The sequence below is a fragment of the Mesoplodon bidens genome (assembly GCF_964165515.1).
Source record: "Mesoplodon bidens genome assembly, contig: HAP1_SCAFFOLD_157, whole genome shotgun sequence".
In the NCBI taxonomy this organism is placed as follows: Eukaryota; Metazoa; Chordata; class Mammalia; order Artiodactyla; family Ziphiidae; genus Mesoplodon; species Mesoplodon bidens.
The window spans coordinates 254994-276647 of record NW_027671774.1 but is presented as its reverse complement, the minus strand read 5'-3'; the positions used below and the strand labels follow the sequence as shown (position 1 = coordinate 276647).

General features: G+C 46.1%; 1 protein-coding gene and 1 pseudogene across 2 annotated transcripts in view; both read left to right on the top strand.

Annotated features, from left to right (window-relative positions):
- The window catches only part of LOC308611089 (centrosomal protein of 78 kDa-like), a 727725-nt pseudogene that overhangs the window by 451278 nt on the left and 254793 nt on the right, over positions 1–21654 (top strand). The window lies entirely within an intron of this gene.
- The window catches only part of LOC308611081 (forkhead-associated domain-containing protein 1-like), a gene marked incomplete at its 3' end in the record, with an annotated part of 87922 nt that overhangs the window by 29938 nt on the left and 36330 nt on the right, over positions 1–21654 (top strand). The window contains exons 3-5 of the mRNA XM_081260010.1: positions 6364–6634; positions 15802–15911; positions 18997–19233. Coding sequence (XP_081116136.1) covers positions 6364–6634; positions 15802–15911; positions 18997–19233 — 618 coding nt within the window. The remainder of the gene's footprint in view (positions 1–6363; positions 6635–15801; positions 15912–18996; positions 19234–21654) is intronic.

Genomic DNA, 21654 nt, shown 5'->3' with positions numbered 1-21654 from the left:
GCTGCGGTCAGTGTCCCTGCTCGCCACCATCACCCCTACCCCCCAGGCCCTTCCAGACCATGGGAATTAAGCTCCACATCTATGTATGTTAAATTCTTCTGTAAGGAAGCCGGTCTCTTCTCCCTCCTTTATGTATTTACTCACTAATGTATCTATGTCAGTATGGATCCATGTATACTGATTTTACACTTTGAATTCTAATCCAATACTCATTAACTATTTCTTCGCTCAAATTCTTCCAGCCTTGGCCACTGGGAGCTCTTTCAGATTGCTTGCTGTGTCCTTGAGCATCTCCCCACCTTTTTGTTTTGGGCACTTGCTTACTCTCTGCTGTTACAAGATGCACCAGGCTTAGCATGTGTTTTCCCCATCCCAGCCCCAGAATCAAAGTGCTTTTTATTTACACTCCATTTGCCAACTGTTCAGCTCAGTCAGCGAACATCTACCATGAGTAGCAGGCACTCTGCTGGGTGCCAGCACAGCCAGCAATTGGCTGGTAAATATTTAATGACCAGCTCTCTGGGAAAAGTAAAGTACATGGATGCATAGCATAAGGTTTACTGATATAAAGAATGTGTAGCACAGTCTATCCATGTAACAAAATATACAGTACTCTTTCTTGTAAATTCTATATAGCCAGCTGAGTCTCACAGAATGCTTTCATTGACTTTAGGTGAACTCTTGTATCCATAGCCAATTTCTCATTGCAGTTGACGAATGAGAGAGTTCCCAACCTGAGCACTGATGGGTATTTTTGGATATTTTGGATTTATGAATAATACAAGTGAAAAAAGAAAGACGTTAGAACTTCACATGTTCATCAGTGACATGAGTGACTTTGTTGCTGCATCAGATAATAATTTTTAAATACTCGAAGAACGTTTCCCCAATTTTTTGCTCTATTCATAACATAACGGCTAAGACACAACATGCTTTTGTATAATCTGCATTGTTAACATTTTCTCCGTTACTGTCTTAAGTCTAGGCAATCAATAAAACAAACAAACAAACAAAATCAAGCTCTACATGAACCACCATTATTAAACCTATTTATAAAACTTTTTAAAAACCAAGCCCTCATTTATAACATTTCCTGATTTCTATGGTGTAATATGCACTCCACGGTCAATTTCAAGCTCCCAATGACGCATCCCTGAATACAGAGAAGGAAAGAGAGGTGTGGTAACACATTACTATGTAACATTTCCAACAGAAACATATAGTAGAGTGAAATAACCTCAAGAGCATAGGTAATAATAAAATAGAGTAAAATAATTAGGAAGGGGTGACTTTTAAGTTTGTATACCAATTGTTTCTGATATAATTTAATTGTAAATTTATGTAAGTTAATTCTTATTAATGGCTGTGTTTCTCAACCAGTTGGCAAAATTCCTGGACATTTAACAATCAGTTCTCGTGGGCGGGTACCAGCAGGCCCCAGCACTCCTCTGGTACAGCAGTGAACATACCACAGGTCTTCCCGGATGGAGGCTGGGGTCCTCTGAGCTGCTTCCAGGGCATGGCATGTACCAGAAAGAATAACACTTCCATAAGACAGTTGTCAGTGTTCCTAGAAAATCCCATTTCTAAGTAGCCCATGCGATGTCTTGTGTTTTTTCACACCATCTAATGTTCATTTCCTTTTTTTAACTTGGAAAATATCCTATCATTCACTAACCAGTCGTCTAAGATCCGTTTGTGAGTATGGAAAGCAAGTAATAAATCATGACTTCGAGTAACCTAGAAGTCCTAAGAGCACAGGTATTGGAGTCAAATTGTGTCACCACTTCCTGGCCGTGAGACGTTGGGCAAGTCATTTAACCTCTCTGAGCTTCAGTTTCTTAATCCACACAATGAGGGGTAAAATGCCTCCTGCAAGATTATTCTGGAGATCAGATGAGACCACATGCATTAAGTGCCCAGCACAGTCTGTGGCACATCTGTGGCTTCTCTACACAGTGGCTCATAGTCGTTGTATTGTCCACAATTACTTACAAATGGCAGAGCACATAACAAGCTCTCCAAGGGCAAGGTCTAAGTTTCCACCTTCTCTGCAGGCTCCAGGGCTTCCTGGCAGAATTCATGTGTACTGTAGGCACTCGATGTGCAAACTACTTCGAATTTTTTTTAGGGTGTCCCATTCAACTTACACTCTTTTCAGGGTTAGAAGCAGATATTGGGGAAATAACACAAAGAACAAATAGATAATCTGAAAAAAAATGGATAGTGATTTCTTGAGTAAATCATTGACCTGTGTTTATTAAAGCTAATATAAATTCAGCCGTGGATGTGGTCATGGTTAATCCAGGTGGTTGACAACCTGCTTTTTTTTTTTTTTGCGGTACACGGGCCTCTCACTGTTGTGGCCTCTCCCGTTGCGGAGCACAGGCTCCAGACACGCAGGTTCAGCGGCCATGTCTCACGGGCCTAGCCGCTCTGTGGCATGTGGGATCTTCCCGGACCAGGGCACGAACCCGTGTTCCCTACATCGGCAGGCGGACTCTCAACCACTGCACCACCAGGGAAGCCCCAACCTGCTATTTTAAAGGTAGTATGGAAAAGAAATCAGGAGTATCACATATGCTACCTCAAAAACAAAACAAAAAACCCAACCATGGCAACATACCATATGGTCAGAGAACAGACACAAAGAAAGAGAAAAGGCATTAGCATGTATTTTTAAACTAAAGTTTCTAAAAACAGACTTGAAGACTTCCCTGGTGACACAGTGGATAAGAATCCACCTGCCAGTGCAGGGGACACAGGTTCGAGCCCTGGTCTGGGAAGATCCCATATGTCGTGGAGGAACTAAGCCCATGCGCCACAACTACTGAGCCTGTGCTCTAGAGCCCACGTGCCACAACTGCTGAGCCCATGTGCCCCAGCTACTGCAGCCCATGCGCCTAGAGCCCACACTCCGAAACAAGAGAAGCCACCACAAGGAGAAGCCTGCGCACCACAACAAGAGTAGCCCCCCGCTCGCCGCAACTAAAGAAAGCCTGCACGTAGCAACGAAAACCCAACACAGACAAAAATAAATAGAATTAAATCTAAAATAAATAAATAATAAAAACAAACTTGTTGATAACTGACCTTGACCCCATGCTTCCTGTACAGCCCAGAGCTAGCTTTTAATGTGAGTCTTCTTCTTATGTTTGCTTTTCTCCCTGCCTGTATCGTTGTAGTTGCCAGCAGCAATTTCTGAGAAAACCTTGACCTTCCCTTTGATAAAGCAAGCCGGGAAACTAGAGAAAACCAACTTTAACCATCCAACTAAAGCTACCCTCAACCAACATGCTTCAGAGAAAAAAAAAAAAAAAAAAAAACCTTTATTTTAAAATTTTTAAACCCGAAGAGCTTGGAGTCTCTGCTGCGTTTATACATCTTTGGCTCCTTCCCACTAGGGGCCCTATCGTTCGGGCTCTGTGTGCTGCAAGCGACAGAAACCAGCTCTAGCCAGCCTCAGGGATGGAGCACTTCAGGGTAGCACCCCAGCCAGTGCTCAAAACCAGCTTCCTTATTTTCCCCACCATGTTCACAGCAGCATAGTTATAATAGCCATGAGGTAGAAACCACCCAAGTGCCCATGACGCTTAATGGATAAAAAAAAATACACTCTAAACTGTATGGTGGAATATTATTTAGCCTTAAAAATGAAGGAAGGGCTTCCCTGGTGGCGCAGTGGTTGAGAGCCCGCCTGCCGATGCAGGGGACAGGGGTTCATGCCCCAGTCCGGGAGGATCCCGCATGCCGCGGAGCGGCCGGGCCCGTGAGCCATGGCCGCTGAGCCTGCGCGTCCGGAGCCTGTGCTCCACAACGAGAGAGGCCACAGCAGTGAGAGGCCCGCCTACCACACACACACACAAATAATAAAATAAAAGAAGGAAATTCTGACATGTTACAACATGGATGAACCTTGAAGGCCTTATGCTAAGTGAAATACGCCAGTCACAAAAAGACAGGTACCATGTGATTTCACTTATTTGAGGTACTTGGTACTTAGAGTAGTCCAATTCATAGAGACAGAATGTTGGTCACCACGGGCTGGGTGGCGGAGGGAATGGGGAGTTGTTGTCTAATGGTTAATAGAGTTTACATTTTGCAAGACGAAAAAGTTCTGGAGATCCATCTCACAGAAATGTGACTATACTAACACCACTGAATAAACAGCTTCCCTCTCTCCATGTCTGGGCTCCACTCCCTCATGCTGGCTGCATTCTGAAGTCCCACCAGGTCACTCCAGATCCTGGAGTCCAGCCAAGTCTTCTTGGGTCTCCTTGGCTCTGACTGCATCACTTGCCCCACCACTGAACCAATCAGTATGTCCAGGGAGTGTGATTGGTTGATTGCTTAGCTCCACCCACAGCAATGGGCCGACAGATTGGGAGGGAGATTCCTGGAATTTCCAGAAGAGCCAGGTGGGTTGCGGCCTGTCCACTACGGCAGTGAACCACTTGAGGCATGAGATATGAGCACTCCCTTTAGCACCCTGGCAGTTAGTGGGCAGTGAGGCACATCTACCTGAGCATCCCAGCACAAAAGGGAATTCCTCCACACTACCCGTGGTCTCTCGATTTGTTTTCTATCAGGCGGGGGTAAAACATATTCAAATTTCCCCCTTCCCACCTTCAGCCCTTTCATTCGATAAATCTTTATTAAATCGATGAGGAAAGGTTGTAGGAATGATTGAGGCAAGACAGCCCCAGAGGAGAGGACGGGAAGGGATCGGATGGATGGAGAAGTGAGTGCAAGGCAGGAGCAGGACACCTCAGCTTCTGAAAGGAGAGAAAGGAAGAAAGCTTAGGTGGAGACCGAGGTGCCCACAGTGGAGAGAAATTCGAATCTTCACATAAGGTAACAGTTCTGGAACACTGCCAAGTCCGTTCCTGAAACAGGTTTCAACGGGGCCAGTGTCATCATAAATGCTGGGCCAGGTGTCGCCAGGCAATTGGAGTTTGATTTTCCCGAACAGTGTTCTCCCTGACTCCAAAAAAGTCTTCAGGGGAATTCACCAGATTCTTGACTTGGCTGGGAAAGACTGTAGCTAAAAGACTGGTTTGGGAACCTGAGTGAGTGGAGAACCTTCCTCTTGAATACAATCCAGCTGGAGCTATAGGAAGTTCTGTCTGCCAGTGCTCCTATTTCGGAAGCATTCTGTCCTGTTTCTCATTATGTGTCTGCAGTCTGCAGAAAGAGAAACGTGACCGCCACAGGCGGCAAACCTTTGAACTTAGCTTCTTCCTTGAAAAGTGTGTTTTTTTCTGCCAAGCGACTGGGGGTGGGGTTGGGGCAGAGAAGGGAGAGAGAGACAGAGAGGGAAAGAGCTTTCCAGAACCCCAGTCCCACCACCCTCTCCACCACCACCTGAGCTTGGTGAAGTCCTAACCTCTCCAAGCCTCATTTGTAAGCTAGGAATAAGGAGAGCTCCTCCCCTTCAGGGCTATCGCGAGAAATCGGTGAGTAATTACAATAAATGGTAGCATTCACGATGTCACGGTTTAACCACTAGGCACAGGGAGGGACGGCCACAACAGCATTAACCAAGAAAAAGCCAGGTGTCAGCACCTCTCAGCATTTGCTTCTCCTGGTGTAGATGGATTTTGATGTGCTCTCTAATGAAAGTACATAGAGACATCTTCCGCCGGGTCAGATGAAAAAAGGTTCCCTCGATAGATATTTATGGAGCGTCTGCCAAGAATCAGATGTGGCAGATGTTGAGGATCACAGGCTAATGAGCCAGCTGGGTTTCGAGCCAGTTGGGGTGCCTGCCACCCCAGAGCTCTCGGCTTCGGGGAAGAGGTGGAATGGGAGTGCCAGGGAGACACACAGTGTGGATGTGTGTGTCCTGGAGAGCTGGGCTTGAATCTCGGAGATGTGTTCATTCATTCTTTCAACCAATATTTAAGGACCTACTGTGTATGTGCCAAGGGTTTATTCTAGGAGCTGAGGATACGGTGCTGAGCAAGGTAGACAAAAAGCTGTCAGCCTCTCAGAGCTCAGAGGTGGCGTTGTACCAGCTCAGACGCTCACTGCCAAATCTGTGGTCCTGGGAAAGTCACTAGGTCTTGCTCAGCCTCGGGCTCATCACAGAGCATCAGGGGTATTAAATGAGGTAATGCATGTGAATCTCTTGACTGGGTGCCTGGCACGAAGGCTGCACCCAATAAATGGTGGTGCGATAGTGTGCAAGGTGACCCATGGTGGGGACCGCCATCCCAAATTTGGGGAGAGTGTGGGAGGGATTCTTGGGAGAAGTGACTTATACGCCGAAATCTAGGGCAGCAATTATGTCGCCGGGACAGAAAGGTGAAGACCACCCCAGCTGCTCGTAACCTCCCCTGACCCTCTTGTCTGCCCCTGCAGGTCTCCTTCCCATGGGTGAGGGGCCCAGCACCTTGGCCAAGGCCACAGCCACCTTGGGCCACCCAGGAACTGAACCAGTCACCCTCACCACCACAGACCCCCTTCTACCCGGGCATCTGGACAGCGCCAGTGCAGAGGAGCTGGTCGCAGGGGTCCCCCGAGCCCCCCATGGTCCCACCAGCCTCCCACAGGCGGCCCGTGAGTGCCAGCGAGAAGATGTTCTCCTTCAAGGTGGACAGAGCCGCCCACAGCGTTCCCATCATCAGGCAAGGTACTCATGGGCGCTTCCTTGGCGGCTTTGGGGAGGGGCTTTTGCTAGGAGGACGGGTCTCAGTTTCTGCTTTCCCCTTTTTTTAAAAATTTTTATTGAGGTGCAGTTGATTTACAGTGTTGTGTTAGTTTCAGGTATGCAGCACACTGAATCTGTTCAACATATACATGTATCCACTCTTTTTTAGATTCTTTTCCCATATAGACCATTACAGAGTATTGAGGAGAGTTCCCTGTGCTATCCAGTAGGTCCTTCTTAGTTATCTCCTTTATGTATAGTATTGTGTATGTCAATCCCTCTCTTCCAATTTATCCCTCCCCCCTCTTATTCCCGGTAAGCATAAGTTTATTTTCTACATCTGTAACTCTATCTCTGTTTTGTAGATAAGTTCATTTGTACCTTTTTTTAGATTCCACATATAAGCAATATGGTATGATATTTGTCTTCCTCTGGCTTTTGCTTATGTTCTCTGGTTCTGAAGTAGAACATAATCAAATGTGAAAAAATTGGGATAAGCAGAAAGTTAGAAAACAGTAAAAGATAAGCTGTCACCCTTATCACCAGAATTCTCCCTGTTGACTTTTTGGTACAAACTCCTCCAAGACTGTGCTCTGCCCATCTGCACACGTCAGTACCTCTGTGGTGAGTGTGTGTGTGTGTGTTGTGTGTGTGTGTGTGTGTGTGTTTGTACATATATATGAATATATATGAATTTGTATCAGAATCTAAATTTATATACTTCAACTCAGATGTACAGACATATTGGTAACTGAAATCCCTCTTGCCTTAGGAGGTTTTTAAATATTTTATTACCATTTTACAGGTAAGAGGAGACTGAGGCTTATGGAGAAAATTATTTCTCCGGAGGTTATGTATTCAATCTAATCTAAAATAACGCTTTTCGGTCAAATTTAAGGCTGGTTATCTCAGTGACTGTCACTCACAGCCTGGTCACTTTGGGGACACACAGCCATCAGGGTTTCCTTCTCCCCCCCTCCCCCCCAGAAGGCCTCATGGCACTTGGGGAGGAGACTTCCTGTCTGTCACCATCCTCTCGGCCTTGCCAGGCTTACTGGCAGAGTAGCTGGGTCGACTTAGTCCCTGGCATGATTCCCAGGTTTCTTCTGTGGCCACTGGTGTGGAGGTCCCATTCTCTGTTTTCTGTGTCCCAGCCCCAGACCCCTCTGAGTCCCCAGGTCTCTCGATGCCTCCACACCCTTCCCTGGTCTCACTCAGGACCACTCACCTAGTCACTTCCCTCAGCCATTCAAATAATAGTTATTATTCTGAAATAAACAGACTAAGGAGCAAATGAAAGGTATCTCTGCAGTTTACATCATCATCATCATCATCCAAGGAACGCTCATGTACCAACCACCCAAGTTAAGAAATTACTCAGCCATTTACCCCCAGCATTTTTTTAAATTTAATTTTATTTATTTATTTATTTATGGCTGTGTTGGGTCTTCACTTCTGTGCGAGGGCTTTCTCCAGCTGCGGCGAGCAGGGGCCACTCTTCATCGCGGTGCGCAGGCCTCTAACCATCGCGGCCTCTCTTGTTGCGGAGCACAAGTTCCAGCCGCGCAGGCTCAGTAGTTGTGGCTCACGGGTCCAGCTGCTCCGTGGCATGTGGGATCTTCCCAGACCAGGGTTCGAACCTGTGTCCCCTGCATTGGCAGGCAGACTCTCAAACACTGCGCCACCAGGGAAGCCCCACACCAGCATTTTAATGTGAAAACTTTCAAACATACAGCAAAGCAAAAAGAATTTTATAGAGACAGCTCTCCTCCTAATTCTACCGCTAACACTTTGCTGTACTCTTTATTACATTTTTGTCTACCCATCCTTCTTGTCCTGCATTAATCCATCTTATTTTTTGGATGCATTTCAAAATAAATAGCACACATCTGTAGTCCTCCCCCTAAATGTTTTAGCACATATACCATTAACTAGAACTCAACATTTTTTGTCTCCTTCATGTAAAATGAACACAGAATGTGTATTAGTTATCATGAATGCATAACGAATTCTCCCCAAACGTAGTAGCCTAAAGCAAAATCAAACATGTGTTATCATCTATACGGTTTCTGTGGGGTCAGGAATTTGGCAGCAGCTTAGCAGGACGGCTGTGGCTCAGGGTCCCTCGTAAGGCTGCAGTCATCTGAAGGCTTGACCTGGGCCAGAGGATCCACTTCGAACACGGCTGCTCACATGGGTGTCAGCAGGAGGCCCCGGTTCCTCACCACATGGGCCTCCCCAGAGAGTGGCTCGAGCGTTCTCATGACACGGCAGCTGCTCCTCCTGAGCAAGTGATCCTGGAGGACAAGATGGAAATGGCAACATCTCTTGTGACTAAGCCTCAGAAGTCATGCTCTGTCATTGTTGCAGTATCCTGATGGTTACCCAGGGCGTCACCCTCCAGTGTGGGAGAAGACTACACACGGGCCTGAAGACCAGGAGGCGGGGATTATCAGCAGTCATCTTGGAGGCCGGCTACCACAGCCTGCCCTCGGGTCCTCAATGATTCACACTCCTCCTCCTCTCTCCCGAGGCCCCCCAGAATCTCACCCCAGTAACAGCATCGGCTCAAATTCCAGAATCTCGTCTAAATCAAGTCCAGGTACAGATGGGGCTCATGGGTGTAGTACGTTACGTTCAGCTCATCAAGTACTACTTCCAGAAATCTGAAGACCTCTGAACAAAGGGTCTGTCCCTCACACACCCAGCACATATTGGTGGGACAGACATAGCATCACTGCTACATACACTCCTCTTGTTCCAAAAGAAGAAAAACAGGAAGCACACAGGAGTCCCTGGCCCAAAGCAGTTCTGAAGTCCAGCTGGGAAAATATCGGCAGTTCCTTGACTGGGCTTCAGTCCAACTCTTGCCCAGAAATGACTTTCCAGGGCTCTTGGCTCTGCCCCTGGTCCGTGAGTTCCGCCTTCTGAGTCGTCCTCCCTTTCCTATGAAAGGTGTCCTATGGATGTGGCTGCATAGTTTTATAGCCTGCTTCCTGCCTGTAGAAGCTTGGGGGTCCAGACACTTCTTTGACTTTTGTGGGTCTCTGTCAGTCTGAGTTGGCAGTGCTTCTTATTGGGGTTCATCCTATCAGGCAAAAACCACGCCCACAGACTTTTTTGTCACAAGCCCTTCCACCATGGGCTTCTGCAAAGACTGACAAAGGACAGAAGCTTCTTAGAAGCCCAGTTCTTTGACCGAAGGGTTCTCTTGGACACTGCCCTGGATCTGTATTCTTAACAAAGGATTTTACAACCACACCCTCAGCTTCTTCTCTGGACTGTGTTTTCTTGAGAGTGCCCTTGATTTGATCTTTGCCCAGAACCTGTTTCTTACATTTCATTTGCCACCTGGAGAGGCAAGGAATTTTCAAGCCCAGAACATTGCCCTGATTTAACAGCCCTTCCTTTAACTGTCTCTCCCCCTCACATTTCACTATAAGTAGCAAGAAGTAACCAGGCAGCACCTTCCAAGACTCTGTCTGGGACTCTCTCTAGCTAGACCATTCAGCCTCATCACAAACATTTTCTACCTTCCTCATGACCACAGGCAATGTGTTAGGAACCCTTCTGCCACCACCTGACAAGGATCCCTTAACCCCAGTAACATTTTCCTCACTTTCCTGGAACCCTTCCCTCACTGCCTCCTCAAAGGCCATCGGGCTTCTACTAAGATTATTCAGGCTTTCTCAAAGACTCTTGGCCAAAGTCCTCCAGCTTCTGGCCACTGTTCCATCCCAAACCACTCCACATTGTAGGGTTTTTGTTAAATTTTGCACCACTCCTGGTGCCCAAACCTGTATTTGCTACTTATTGTTGCATAACAAATTACTGCAGGATGTAATGGCCTAAAACAACAGTAAACATTTATTATCTCCTAGTTTCTCTGAGTCAGGAAGTTGGGAATGGCTTCGCTGGGGGATTCTTGCTCAGGCTTGTCCATGAGGTGGCAGTCATGGTGGTGGCTGGGCTGTGGTCCTCTGGAGGCTTGTCTGGGGCTGGAGGACCCACCTCCAGGATGGGTCACTCCCATGGCTTTTGGTAAGAGGCCTCAGTTCTTCACTAAGTGCACCTCTCCATACGTTGCTTGAGCATCCTCAAGCTGCCAGCTCCTCCAGACAAGTGGTCCTAGAGAGTGAGGCAGAAGCTGCAATGTCTTTTATGATCTAACCTCAGGAATCAAACTGTGTCATTTCTGCAATATCCTTGGTTACATAGAGAAGCTTTGTTACGGACTGAATTGCATTCCCCCAAAATGCATATGCTGAGGCCTCAATCCCAATATCGCAGAATGTGACCCTATTTGGAGATAGTGTATTGAAATAGATGAGTAAGTTAAAATGAGATGATTGGGTGGGCCCTAATCCAAGGGCTGGTGTCCTTGTAAGAAGAGAGAGAGAGACGCCAGGGATGCTAGTGCACAGAGAAAAGGGCATGTGAGGACACAGCAGGAAGGTGGCCGTCTGCAAGCCAAGGAGAGAGGCCTAACCCTGCCCACACCTTGATCTTGGACTTCCAGCCTCCAGAACTGTGAGAAAATGAATTTCTTTTGTTAAGACCTCCTATGGTGTTTTGTTATGGCAGCCCCAGCTAACTAATATAAAGTCCATCCAGTATTGGAGAGGATGATGCAAGGGTCTGAATACCAGGAGACAAGAATCAGTGGGGCCATCTTGGAGACTGGCTACCACACCATGAAAGGTGTAGATCTTGAGTGTGCTCATTGAGTTTTGACGGTCGTGTACACCTATGTAACCCAAACTCCTATCAAGATATAGAACATTACCATCACCCCAGAAAGTTCCCTCATGTCCCTGCCCAGTCAATTCCCAGCCCCAGGCCCCAGAGGCACCCACTCTTCTGAATTCTCTTCCCGCTATGGATTAGATATTCCTGTTCTAGAATCTCAAGTACACAGAACCATGTAGTACATGTTCCTTTGTGGAAGGCTTTTTTCACTCAGCATAGTATTTCTGAGATTCATTCATTTTGTTGTATGGATCATGTTCTGTTTTATGAACATATATACAGGGTTTTGGGGGTTGTTTTTTTAATGCGTCCTTTGGACACATGGCACATGGGCTGTTTCTTTTCTTTTTTTCACTCCGCCATTTAAATTTTTCCACTGTAATCACCGGTTTCTCCAGTGCCATGTTGAACTTGGGGCTTCTCTAAAAGACTTGCATCCCCCCTGGAGAAATGAAGGATGATTCGTATGGCTTAGATTCCCTCACATCTACCTGGGCTCTATCTCCTCAGCCTCTCAGCCAGGTCTCATGTTTCCAAACGTTTGCCCTCGTTCCCCTGACACACTCCCCATCCTCAGAAAAGGACTTTCATCTTCCCGTGTCATGGGGAGTTCCTTTCTGTCTGGGCCTCTCTACTCCACGCTTTAGAGAAAACTCTGTTCTCCAGTCCTCCATGCTGTCTCTTGACAGAAAACACCTCTTTTTAAGGGTTCCGAGAAAGCTCTTTCCTCTCTTAGCAAAGCTGGGCTCTTCCAATTAAATTGGTTTACTGTTAGACTGTCACCTTGCTTTAGACTTGAAAAATTCTATTTGAAAACCCAAAGCCAAGGATTTATTTACTGCAGATCAGGTCAGGGTTTCTCAATCTTGGCACAGTGACATGTGCGGCCGGATAACTCCTTGTTGTAGGATCTGTCCTGTCCACTGTAGAAAGTTTAGCAGCATCCCTGACTCCTACCCACCAGAGATACCAGTAGCAACACCACCACCACCACCACCCCTAACTGTGGTACTCAAAAATGTCTCCAGACATTGTCAAAAATCAAAACGTCATTTTGCCTGGGGGAAAAATCACCCTGTTTTAGTTAATACTCATCCTTCCTTTACCACAAGGCAATAAAACATCAGCTCCAAGGCCAAATCTTAATGGCAAGAGCTCATGGGAGGTGGGGAAGAATTACTGAGAAAAGAAAATATGTGGAGTGACTTATTAAAATAGCATCTTGATTCATATATATATATATATTTTTTTTTTCCCAATAATGGGATCATATGAACCTAACATAGGTAACCTTTTTTTTTCTTTTTTTGGCCGTGCCGCTCAGCTTGCGGGATCTTTGTTCCCCAGCCAGGGATGGAACCTGTGCCCCCTGCAGTGGAAGCACAGAATCCTAACCACTGGACTGCCAAGAAATTCCCTACCTGATTTTTAAAATTCAATAATATATCATAAACATCTTCCCACTTCAATACATTGACTGCATAGTGGTTAAAAGCATAGGCTCTGAATCCAACAAACTTAGGTTCATCCCTTGACTCTACCACTTACCAGCTGTGTGTCCTTGAGCAGATGACTTGACGTCTCTGTGCCTCATACCTCTCACGTATAAAATGGAGATGGGAATAATAATGCCTATCTCACCGGGTTGTTATGAAGACGAAATCGTATCCTGCGTGTAAGTGCTGAGCACAGCGCCAGGTGCATAGCGAACATTCAGTAAATATTAAAATATTTAATTTTTTAATATTTAAATTTTAATATTTTAATAATTTTAATATTTAAATTTTAAATATTAAAATTTAAAAATTAAGTTATTACCTAAGCATGATTGTTATTTAACTTTTATTTACAACTTACAATGTCTGAAAGACACAGTTAAGGTGCACACAAACTGCCCCTGCTGCACACTGGTGATTATTGGAGCGCACCAGGACAGCTGGGGGTTGTTAAAATATTAAAGTAACTTCCCTGCCCTTTGGCCAACAGCTCATGCCCGAAAATTCTTAAAGTGCCTGCGTCCCCATATCCGCCTTCCCACCGCCCCAGCCCTCCCGACCCTACCTGGGGCTTCTCCCCACTGGGACCTCCGAAGGATCCAGCATCTAGAGTTAAACCGGTTTGGTCATACATGGCCCTTAGGTTCTTTCTGATAAATAACAGTAGCCGGTAAAGAAGTTTGCGGCAGGTGAGGGGTAACTGCTCCCGCACCTCCCTGCCTGGGTGTAAGGAAAGCAAGTCTCAGAGCAAATTCTAGCCCTACAAAGACTTTCGGTAAACACACCTTCCCTAATAAAGGGATCCCATCGATCAGCCTGTTCTGTAAGTTTTATGAAGTCCCCCCTCCGGCCATCATCTTGCGGGGAAGGGTCCCTCAAGACAGCCACGACAGGGTCGCAGAGGCAGCCGGAGTCACCCCTAGAGATGGCATCAGATGCCAGAACTCTAAGCTGAGACTGGACAGGGGCCCATTTAGGGTCAGACCCCGTGGCCCTCCCTGGGGACACAGGCCAGGCAGTACCTTCCTCCAGTGGGAGCCGATTTCTTGAGGAATCTGAAAACAGATCAAGTCTTCCTCCTGAAAATTCACTTTCCAAATTGAGATACACAATCAGTGTAAAATAAACCCCAGATTTCAAAGGCTTCATGCCTCGAAGAAAAAGAATATAAAATATCTCCATATTTTTTGTCGATTACGTGTTGAAATGATGTTTATTTTAATGTATTGGGTAAAATCAAATTGATCATTAAAAAATTCATCTCTTCTTTTTACCTTTTTAATGCGACTACTAGAAAATTGAAAATTGCATTCTGTAGCTCCCATTATTTCTCTATCAGGCACTGCTGCTGTAGTCAGTTAGGACTTTGCTGCTCAGGATCCAAGAGAGTCAGATGGGGGCAGTGAGCTTCAAATAAAAGTTTTCTAATCATGGACCTAGTTGGGGAGGTGGAGGGAGAGAAAATGGGCAGCTGCTGAAGTTCCAGGCCCTTGTGTTCCTCGCGCCCCAGGAACCACTGTGGCCAGGGCTGCTCATTCAACACGCAAGGCTGTGCATTCTCCGGGCACCACAGGCCATCAGCTATGTCCACTAGAGGTTCTGGGGTCCACAAACAGGTTTGAGACCTGGCTGGGGGGCAGGAATCTTTGACTCTAAAATGCATAAATAAAAAATACAGAAGCAAAATGAATAGATGATGAATGTCCACAAACATGACAGTGAGTGCTTCATCCATCATTGATGTTAAGACTCATGAAAGTTCCATCACCACTGAAAACAATTTGTTCAGCTTCTCACTTCACAGGAAGATAAGAATGTGCAGTGACTGTCCAGAAACCATAGTCACTTGGAAATTTAAAATACGCTGCTTGGGCCCAAGTGGTTTCACAAGTAGAATTATAGAAATCTTTACAAACGTTTCTACACCAAGAAAATGGTTTCTACACCATTCAGTGTTGATGTGAGTGAATTGCGAGATGTCTGATGTGATACAGAGTGGGGCCCCCAAACACAATGCCATAATCCCTGAAAGTCATATAAACAGGCCTTGTAATATTGGGGTAAATAAGAAAAAAATTAGGAAAGCTTAAATGTCTATCAAGTGGATCCTAGTTAAACAGGTTTGGCACACTTGGACAAGGGACCACAATGCTACCCTTGAAAACAACCAAGTACAGCCTCAAATACTGACATGGGAAGATGTTTTTGATATTGTTAGCTGAAAAGTAAGCTGGATAAGCATCTCTGTCATGTAAATGCATTTTTGTTTTTTGAAAAGATATGGCTGCAATAAAACAAACATAGCTAATGTTTAGGGCTAAATGCTCTACTTGAGGGGTCAGCAAACTTTTCCTGTAAAGAGCCAGATAGTAAATACTTTAGTACTTGTGGGTCACATGGTCTCTGCTGCAACTACTCAGCTCTGCCTCTGTAGCTGGGAAGCAGCCATAAATAATATGTAAATCAATCACTGTGGCTGTGTTGCAATAAAACTTTATTTACAAAAATAGGCAGAAGGCCAGATTTGGCCGCAGGGCCATAGTTTGCCAAGCCCTGCTCTATATCATTATTCTATTTAATCTCCAGATAGCCCTTTATAGCAGAGACTATCAGTGATCCTAAATTATGTATGTGGAAACTAAGGCTTAGAAAGAGCAAATGACTTGCCCAAGGTCATCAGCTCTTATGCGGCATAGAAAAAAGTCTGGAAAGAGACACACCACAGTGCATCAGTGCAGTTAATGCTGGGGAAGAGAAATGAGGCAGCTCTTACCCTTTCCAGTCCTCCTGTAATGCTTTCAGTGCATAAGTCTCATGAATGTGAAGGTTAATCTGAAAATATTTTTTAAGACTTTGGGGAAACTCACAGTCTCCTCTGCATTCTCTGTTGACCTTGTGTGTTAGTGTGGACCAACGCCGCGGAACTGTCGGAACAATCAGTGGCCGAGGAAATTCCTGTGGCAGAGCCCTACAGAGAAATTTTTGTGGACCAGGACCTGTCCCAGCACGATAAGGTGAGGGGTCTTGGGGAAGCACAGAGCTACAGCAGCAAGAGGGACCATGGAGAGATTGCCACTGCCTCTTGTTCTCTGTGCCTCAAGGACTGTCCCTTTTTCCTACTTCCAAGAAACCACCTCTTCCTCCCAAGACATTCAGCCAGGTTTGGCCACTGCTCATTTTATCCCAAATAACATCTACAACTACAAGGTACTGAGCACCTACTGTGTGCTGGGCCATTTCCTGTGCACTTGACATTTATTAGCTCATTAATCTTCACCATCTTCAAAATAGATTTTATCACCCTCACTTTGCAGATGAGGAAACTGAATCTCAGAGAGGTTCAGTAATGTGTTCAAGGCTGCCCAGTGCAAGGAGCAGTGTTAGGATTCAAAGCGAGGTCTGGTTAGCTTCTCAGCGGGTACTTCTAACTCCCACACAGTAATCACTTGGTCAACCTTCAGTGATGGAACAGTGATGCAAAAACACGTTCCTTGCAGGAGGACGTGAGCCCAGGAAGTCAGGGAGGCGTGGGCCGAGAGACTCGTTAAAGAACCAGAGAGGTTTAAAGCAGGGATGCGAGCAGAACAGGTGGATTCAAGCCATCCTGGGAAGGGCCCAGGTCAATTTCTCCCCACTTAGACACGACTCGAAAGTTACTCTAAAAGAAGCAGTCTATAATATCTCGCTTTCCTTCAGGGCCAGGGCCTGCTCCTGCAGCAATCCTCAGAGTTTGTGAGGAGCAGACCTACCTGGGGTTCTTGTCAGACACGGAAATCCAAACCTTCAGGAGGCAGGGGGTTCCATCCCAGGCATCCTGGGACCAGACTCTGAAAAAATGTTGCAGAAAGGCGAGAAGCCACACTCAGATTCTGTATTTATCGCTGTGTAACAAGCCATCCCAAAACTTAGCGGCTTCCAACAGCAATTCATTATTCCCCAGAATCTATGGGTTGACCTGGAAGGTTCCTTTGCTCGTGTCCCCTGGCCTCACTCATGCGGCCTCAGTAAGCCGCTGGCTTGGCCAGGTTGGTTGTCGGTCTCCATTGGCCTCCTTCCCACATCTAGGGCCTCATCCAGGACGCCTGGACTGGTGCGCCCCTTTGTGCATGTGGTTTTTCATCACAGCACAGTGGTCTCGGGGTTCCCAGGGGGCCAGAACAGAAGCTGCACAGCCTGTAAGAACTTGCCTGGAGATCATGCAGCATCACTTCCACTCCATTCCGTTGGTTAAAGCTAGTCACGGGGCCAGCCCAGACTAGAGGGTGGGGAAATAGACTGGATGGCAAAACTGCAAAGTATTTGTAGCCATTTCTCAACCTGCCTCAATTTTAACTTGGAAATATAGTGCAACCACTATAATTTTTTCTATTTATAGAAAATTTTTATAAGCCATTTATCATTTTTTCTATTTATAATAGAAATAATTCTTTCTCTTTATAAGTCGTTTATACCCTGACTTGCCAGGACTCCTTCAAGTGACAATAAACAAATTAGCTTGAGGGGGAGCATTGATTAGCTCATCTTATTGGACAATTTAAAGGGCCACTAGCTTCAGGTATGGCTAGATCCAGGAGCTTGAATAATGTCATCAGAACACCTCCCCACTACCAACTTCTCCCCTCTGTTTCCCTCAGTGTCTGGCTTTCTTCATAAGGCTGGCTTTGTGTGTTAGAAAAGACAAACTCAGGCAAACAAGCCTACATGATCCAAAAGAAGGCAAGATCCTCTCCCTCTGTAATCGATGTGTGAAATCTCTGATTGACCAGCTTGGGCCACATGCACATGGGGAGGTGGGACAGGAAGGAGCAGGGCACATGACTGACAGTCCTACCCAGACCAAATGGAAGGAGGAACACTCCCTCCAAGAAGGGCAAGGGGACCCTCAGCAGGAAAGCAGAACCCACAGCTGTCCACTGCTCTCTGCAAACTTCTTATATTCCAGCACTGGCACGGGGCCTGGCACTTAGTTGCTGCCCGTTGAATGTTTGTTGCATGAAAAATGAATAAGCACCTGGCTGATCATAACAGGGTGAAACAGGGGAAACTGCCCAGGAGTAGGGAATATGTCTGATGCTCTCTCTTGAAGTTTTGCCACCAACTTTCACAAGGACCCAAAGGAAGGCCCCTGGCAGCAGCTGGCAATGTCAGACAGGCTTTCTCATGAGCGAGACCCTGTCCTTCCCCAGGTCACGGAGCTAGCAGGTCGTGAGGCTGACTGCACGGCTCTCCTGGGAATGAGCTGGCCCAGAAATTGCCCGTTTACCTCCTCCCGTGACTGCTTTGGAAAAGGCCTCTGGGGAATTTCTTCTTCTTCTTCTTCTTCAGTTTTTCTGACATTTTATTGATAACGTCTAGTGAGAAATTTGGGGGAATTTCTTTTTCCTTTTTTGGAAAACCTAACCAATTCTTTGGCTGCAGAGCTTTATCAATGGAGAGATGGAGGACAGGGTTAATTATACCTGTGGGTACAGTCTACCAGCAATTTTGTTTTTCCAGCCGAATGTTTATATGAGCCCATGCAAATAAATCACTATTCCTGTCTCATTTACTTTCCAGATTGAGTTACCTGGAAAAATTTCATACATGAATAGCCAAAAGAGGCTGGAAATATTAGAAGAGAGGAAAGGGAAAACAAATATTTCAGAATGTTTTAAGTTAAAAAAATAACCCTCATTATAAGCAGAATGTGGTCAAACAGAATGTTGTTTTCCTAACTACCTTTCCTAGGTCCCCAGTGTGCTAGGCTGAATATTGTAAATGAAAACATTCTAAGTAAACTTTGTAGCAACAAAAGTTCCCAAGTGGGATGGTTGTTCTTAATATGAAAGTCTAATTCTCGGGGAAAGGAAAGTTTCCGTACCTGTGAGGTACAGACATCCATTACAGGAGTCTATATACAAGTACATCATTTTAACCCAATTCTTGTCTCTATGAGATTTTCCAAGTGACAGAGATAGCCTTGAAAGTCTGCTTTTTCCCTCCCTGCCTGCCCTCACCTTCCCAAAGAATGATACCATATTTTTCCTGTCTTTCTTTAAATGGGCTCAGCCTTACACCCAGACCCACACCTAGTAAATTTCCCATCTGGCCTCCACCCAGGATGAAATAATTCAGCTGCTGGGAAAAGAAGTCAGCCGTCTCTCCGATTTCGAACTTGAATCTAAATACAAAGACACGGTGATAGCAAGCCTGCAGAACCAAGTGGCCAACCTGAGGCAGAAGCTGTTGGAAACAGCTGCCTCCAGGCAGAAGGAGAGGGTGATCCCGCCCAAGTTTCAGGTTCTGCATGAAGAGGACGATGCCCAACAGAGAGAGATCCAGAGCTTGAAAAACCAGGTAGGGCTCAGAGACAAGTGGGTCGGGGCCTTGGGGTCACAACACAGGGTGACAGCTCTCAGGTACAGCCTGGGGGGAACCACCCGGGTAGTTAGAAATGGGCAGTCAGCACAGCATGGTGAGGAGTACAGTTCCAGGGAGTGCAGGGTTGGCAAGTTTCTAGCCTTGTAAGAACAATATTAGATTTGATTAAGTGCCTACCATGTTCAGGCCCCGGTGCAGGTGCTTTGGGTGCATTAGCTTATTTATTTATTTATTTAATTTATTTATTTGATTTATTTATTTATGGCTGCATTGGGTCTTCGTTGCTGTGCACGGGCTTTCTCTAGTTGCAGTGAGCAGGGTCTACTCTTCACTGTGGTGCATGGGCTTCTCATTGCAGTGGCTTCTCTTGCTGCAGACCATGGGCTCTAGGCACGTGGGCTTCAGTAGTTGCAGCATGAGGGCTTCAGTAGCTGTGGCTCGCGGACTCTAGAGTGCAGGCTCAGTAGTTGTGGCCCACGGGCATAGTTTCTCCACAGCATGTGGGATCTTCCTGGACCAGGGCTCGAACTCCTGTCCCCTGCATTGGCAGGCGGATTCTTAACCACTGCACCATGAGGGAAGTCCCCTCATCAGCTAGTTAAACCTCAGTCTTCTGACAGATGCCATTCTACAGATGAGGAGACTGAGGCACGCTCAGAGATGGCCAGGAGCTTGTTACAGCTTGCACAGCAAGTGAGAGGCAGTGATGTGATTTGGGCTCAGCTCTGCCACCTTGTACACCTCATGCTTTCACACCCACTTTGCATTTCCACCCAACTCCTGTCGCTTCAGTGACCACTTCTCACACCCACCCGGACCCAGCCAGAAAGAGCTGGAGGTGGGGAGGAGGAACCCCACAGTGTTCCAAACACTGAGGCCTTTATCACACCCTGAAGGCAGCTGCTGGTTCATTTATAGGGAATTTCACCAAAAAATCTCCACCCAGAATGTCTGGATTTACCAGTCAACTTCCTTCCTCCTGAAACTAAATCCAAAAGAAAAAAAAATTTTTTTAAGTTTTAAAGAACTACTTTAAAATTGGCCACTGATCTTGTACATAAATTATATCTCAACAAAGTTGATAAAAAAGCAATTGGTCATTGATGAATTTTGGCCTCAGTGCATAATTCTGCTTAAAACCGTAGTCAGATTTGGTTCAACATGGCGGAGTAGAAGGACATGCTCTCACTCCCTCTTTCGAGAACACTGGAATCACAACTAACTGCTGAACAATCTTCGACAGGAAGACACTGGAACTCACCAAAAAAGATACCCCACATGCAAAGACAAAGGAGAAGGCGCAATGAGACAGTAGGAGGGGCGCAATCCCAATGAAATCAAGTCCCATCACTGCTGGGTGGGTGACTCACAAACTGGAGAACACTTATACCACAGAAGTCCACCCACTGGAGTGAAGGTTCTGAGCCCCACGTCGGGCTTCCCAACCTGGGGGTCCAGCAATGGGAGGAGGAATTCCTAGAGACTCAGACTTTGAAGGCTAGTGGGATTTGATTGCAGGACTTTGGCAGGACTGGGGGAAAGAGCGATTCCACTCTTGGAGGGCACACACAAAGTAGTGTGTGCATTGGGACCCAGGGGAAGGAGCAGTGACCCCCCTAGGAGACTGAACCAGATCTACCTGCTAGTGTTGGTGGGTGTCCTGCAGAGGCAGGGGACAGCTGTGGCTCACCAAGGGACAAGGGCACTGGCAGCAGAAGTTCTGGGAAGTATTCCTTGGCATGAGCCCTCCCAGAGTCTGCCATTAGCTCCACCAAAGAGCCTGGGTAGGCTCCAGTGTTGGGTCACTTCAGGCCAAACAACTAACAGGGAGGGAACCCAGACCCACCCATCAGCAGACAAGCAGATTAAAGTTTTACTGAGCTCTGCCTACCAATGCCACAGCCAGCTCTACCCACCACCAGTCCCTCCTATCAGGAAACTTCCACAAGCCTCTTAGATAGCCTCATCCACCAGAGGGCAGACAGCAGCAACAAGAAGAACTACAATCCTGCAGCTTGTGAAACAAAAACAATATTCACAGAAAGACAGAAAAGATGAAAAGGCAGAGGGCTATGTAACAGATGAAGGAACAAGGTAAAACCCCAGAAAACAACTAAATGAAATGGAGATAGGCAACCTTCCAGAAAAAGAATTCAGAATAATGATAGTGAAGATGATTCTGGACCTCAGAAAAAGAATGGAGGCAAAGATCGAGAAGATGCAAGAAATGTTTAACAAAGATCCAGAAGAATTCAAGAACAAACAAATAGAGATGAAGAATACAATAACTGAAAAAATAAACACACTAGAAGGAATCAATAGAATAACTGAGGCAAAAGAACGGATAAGTGACCTGGAAGACAGAATGGTGGAATTCACTGCTGCGGAACAGAATAA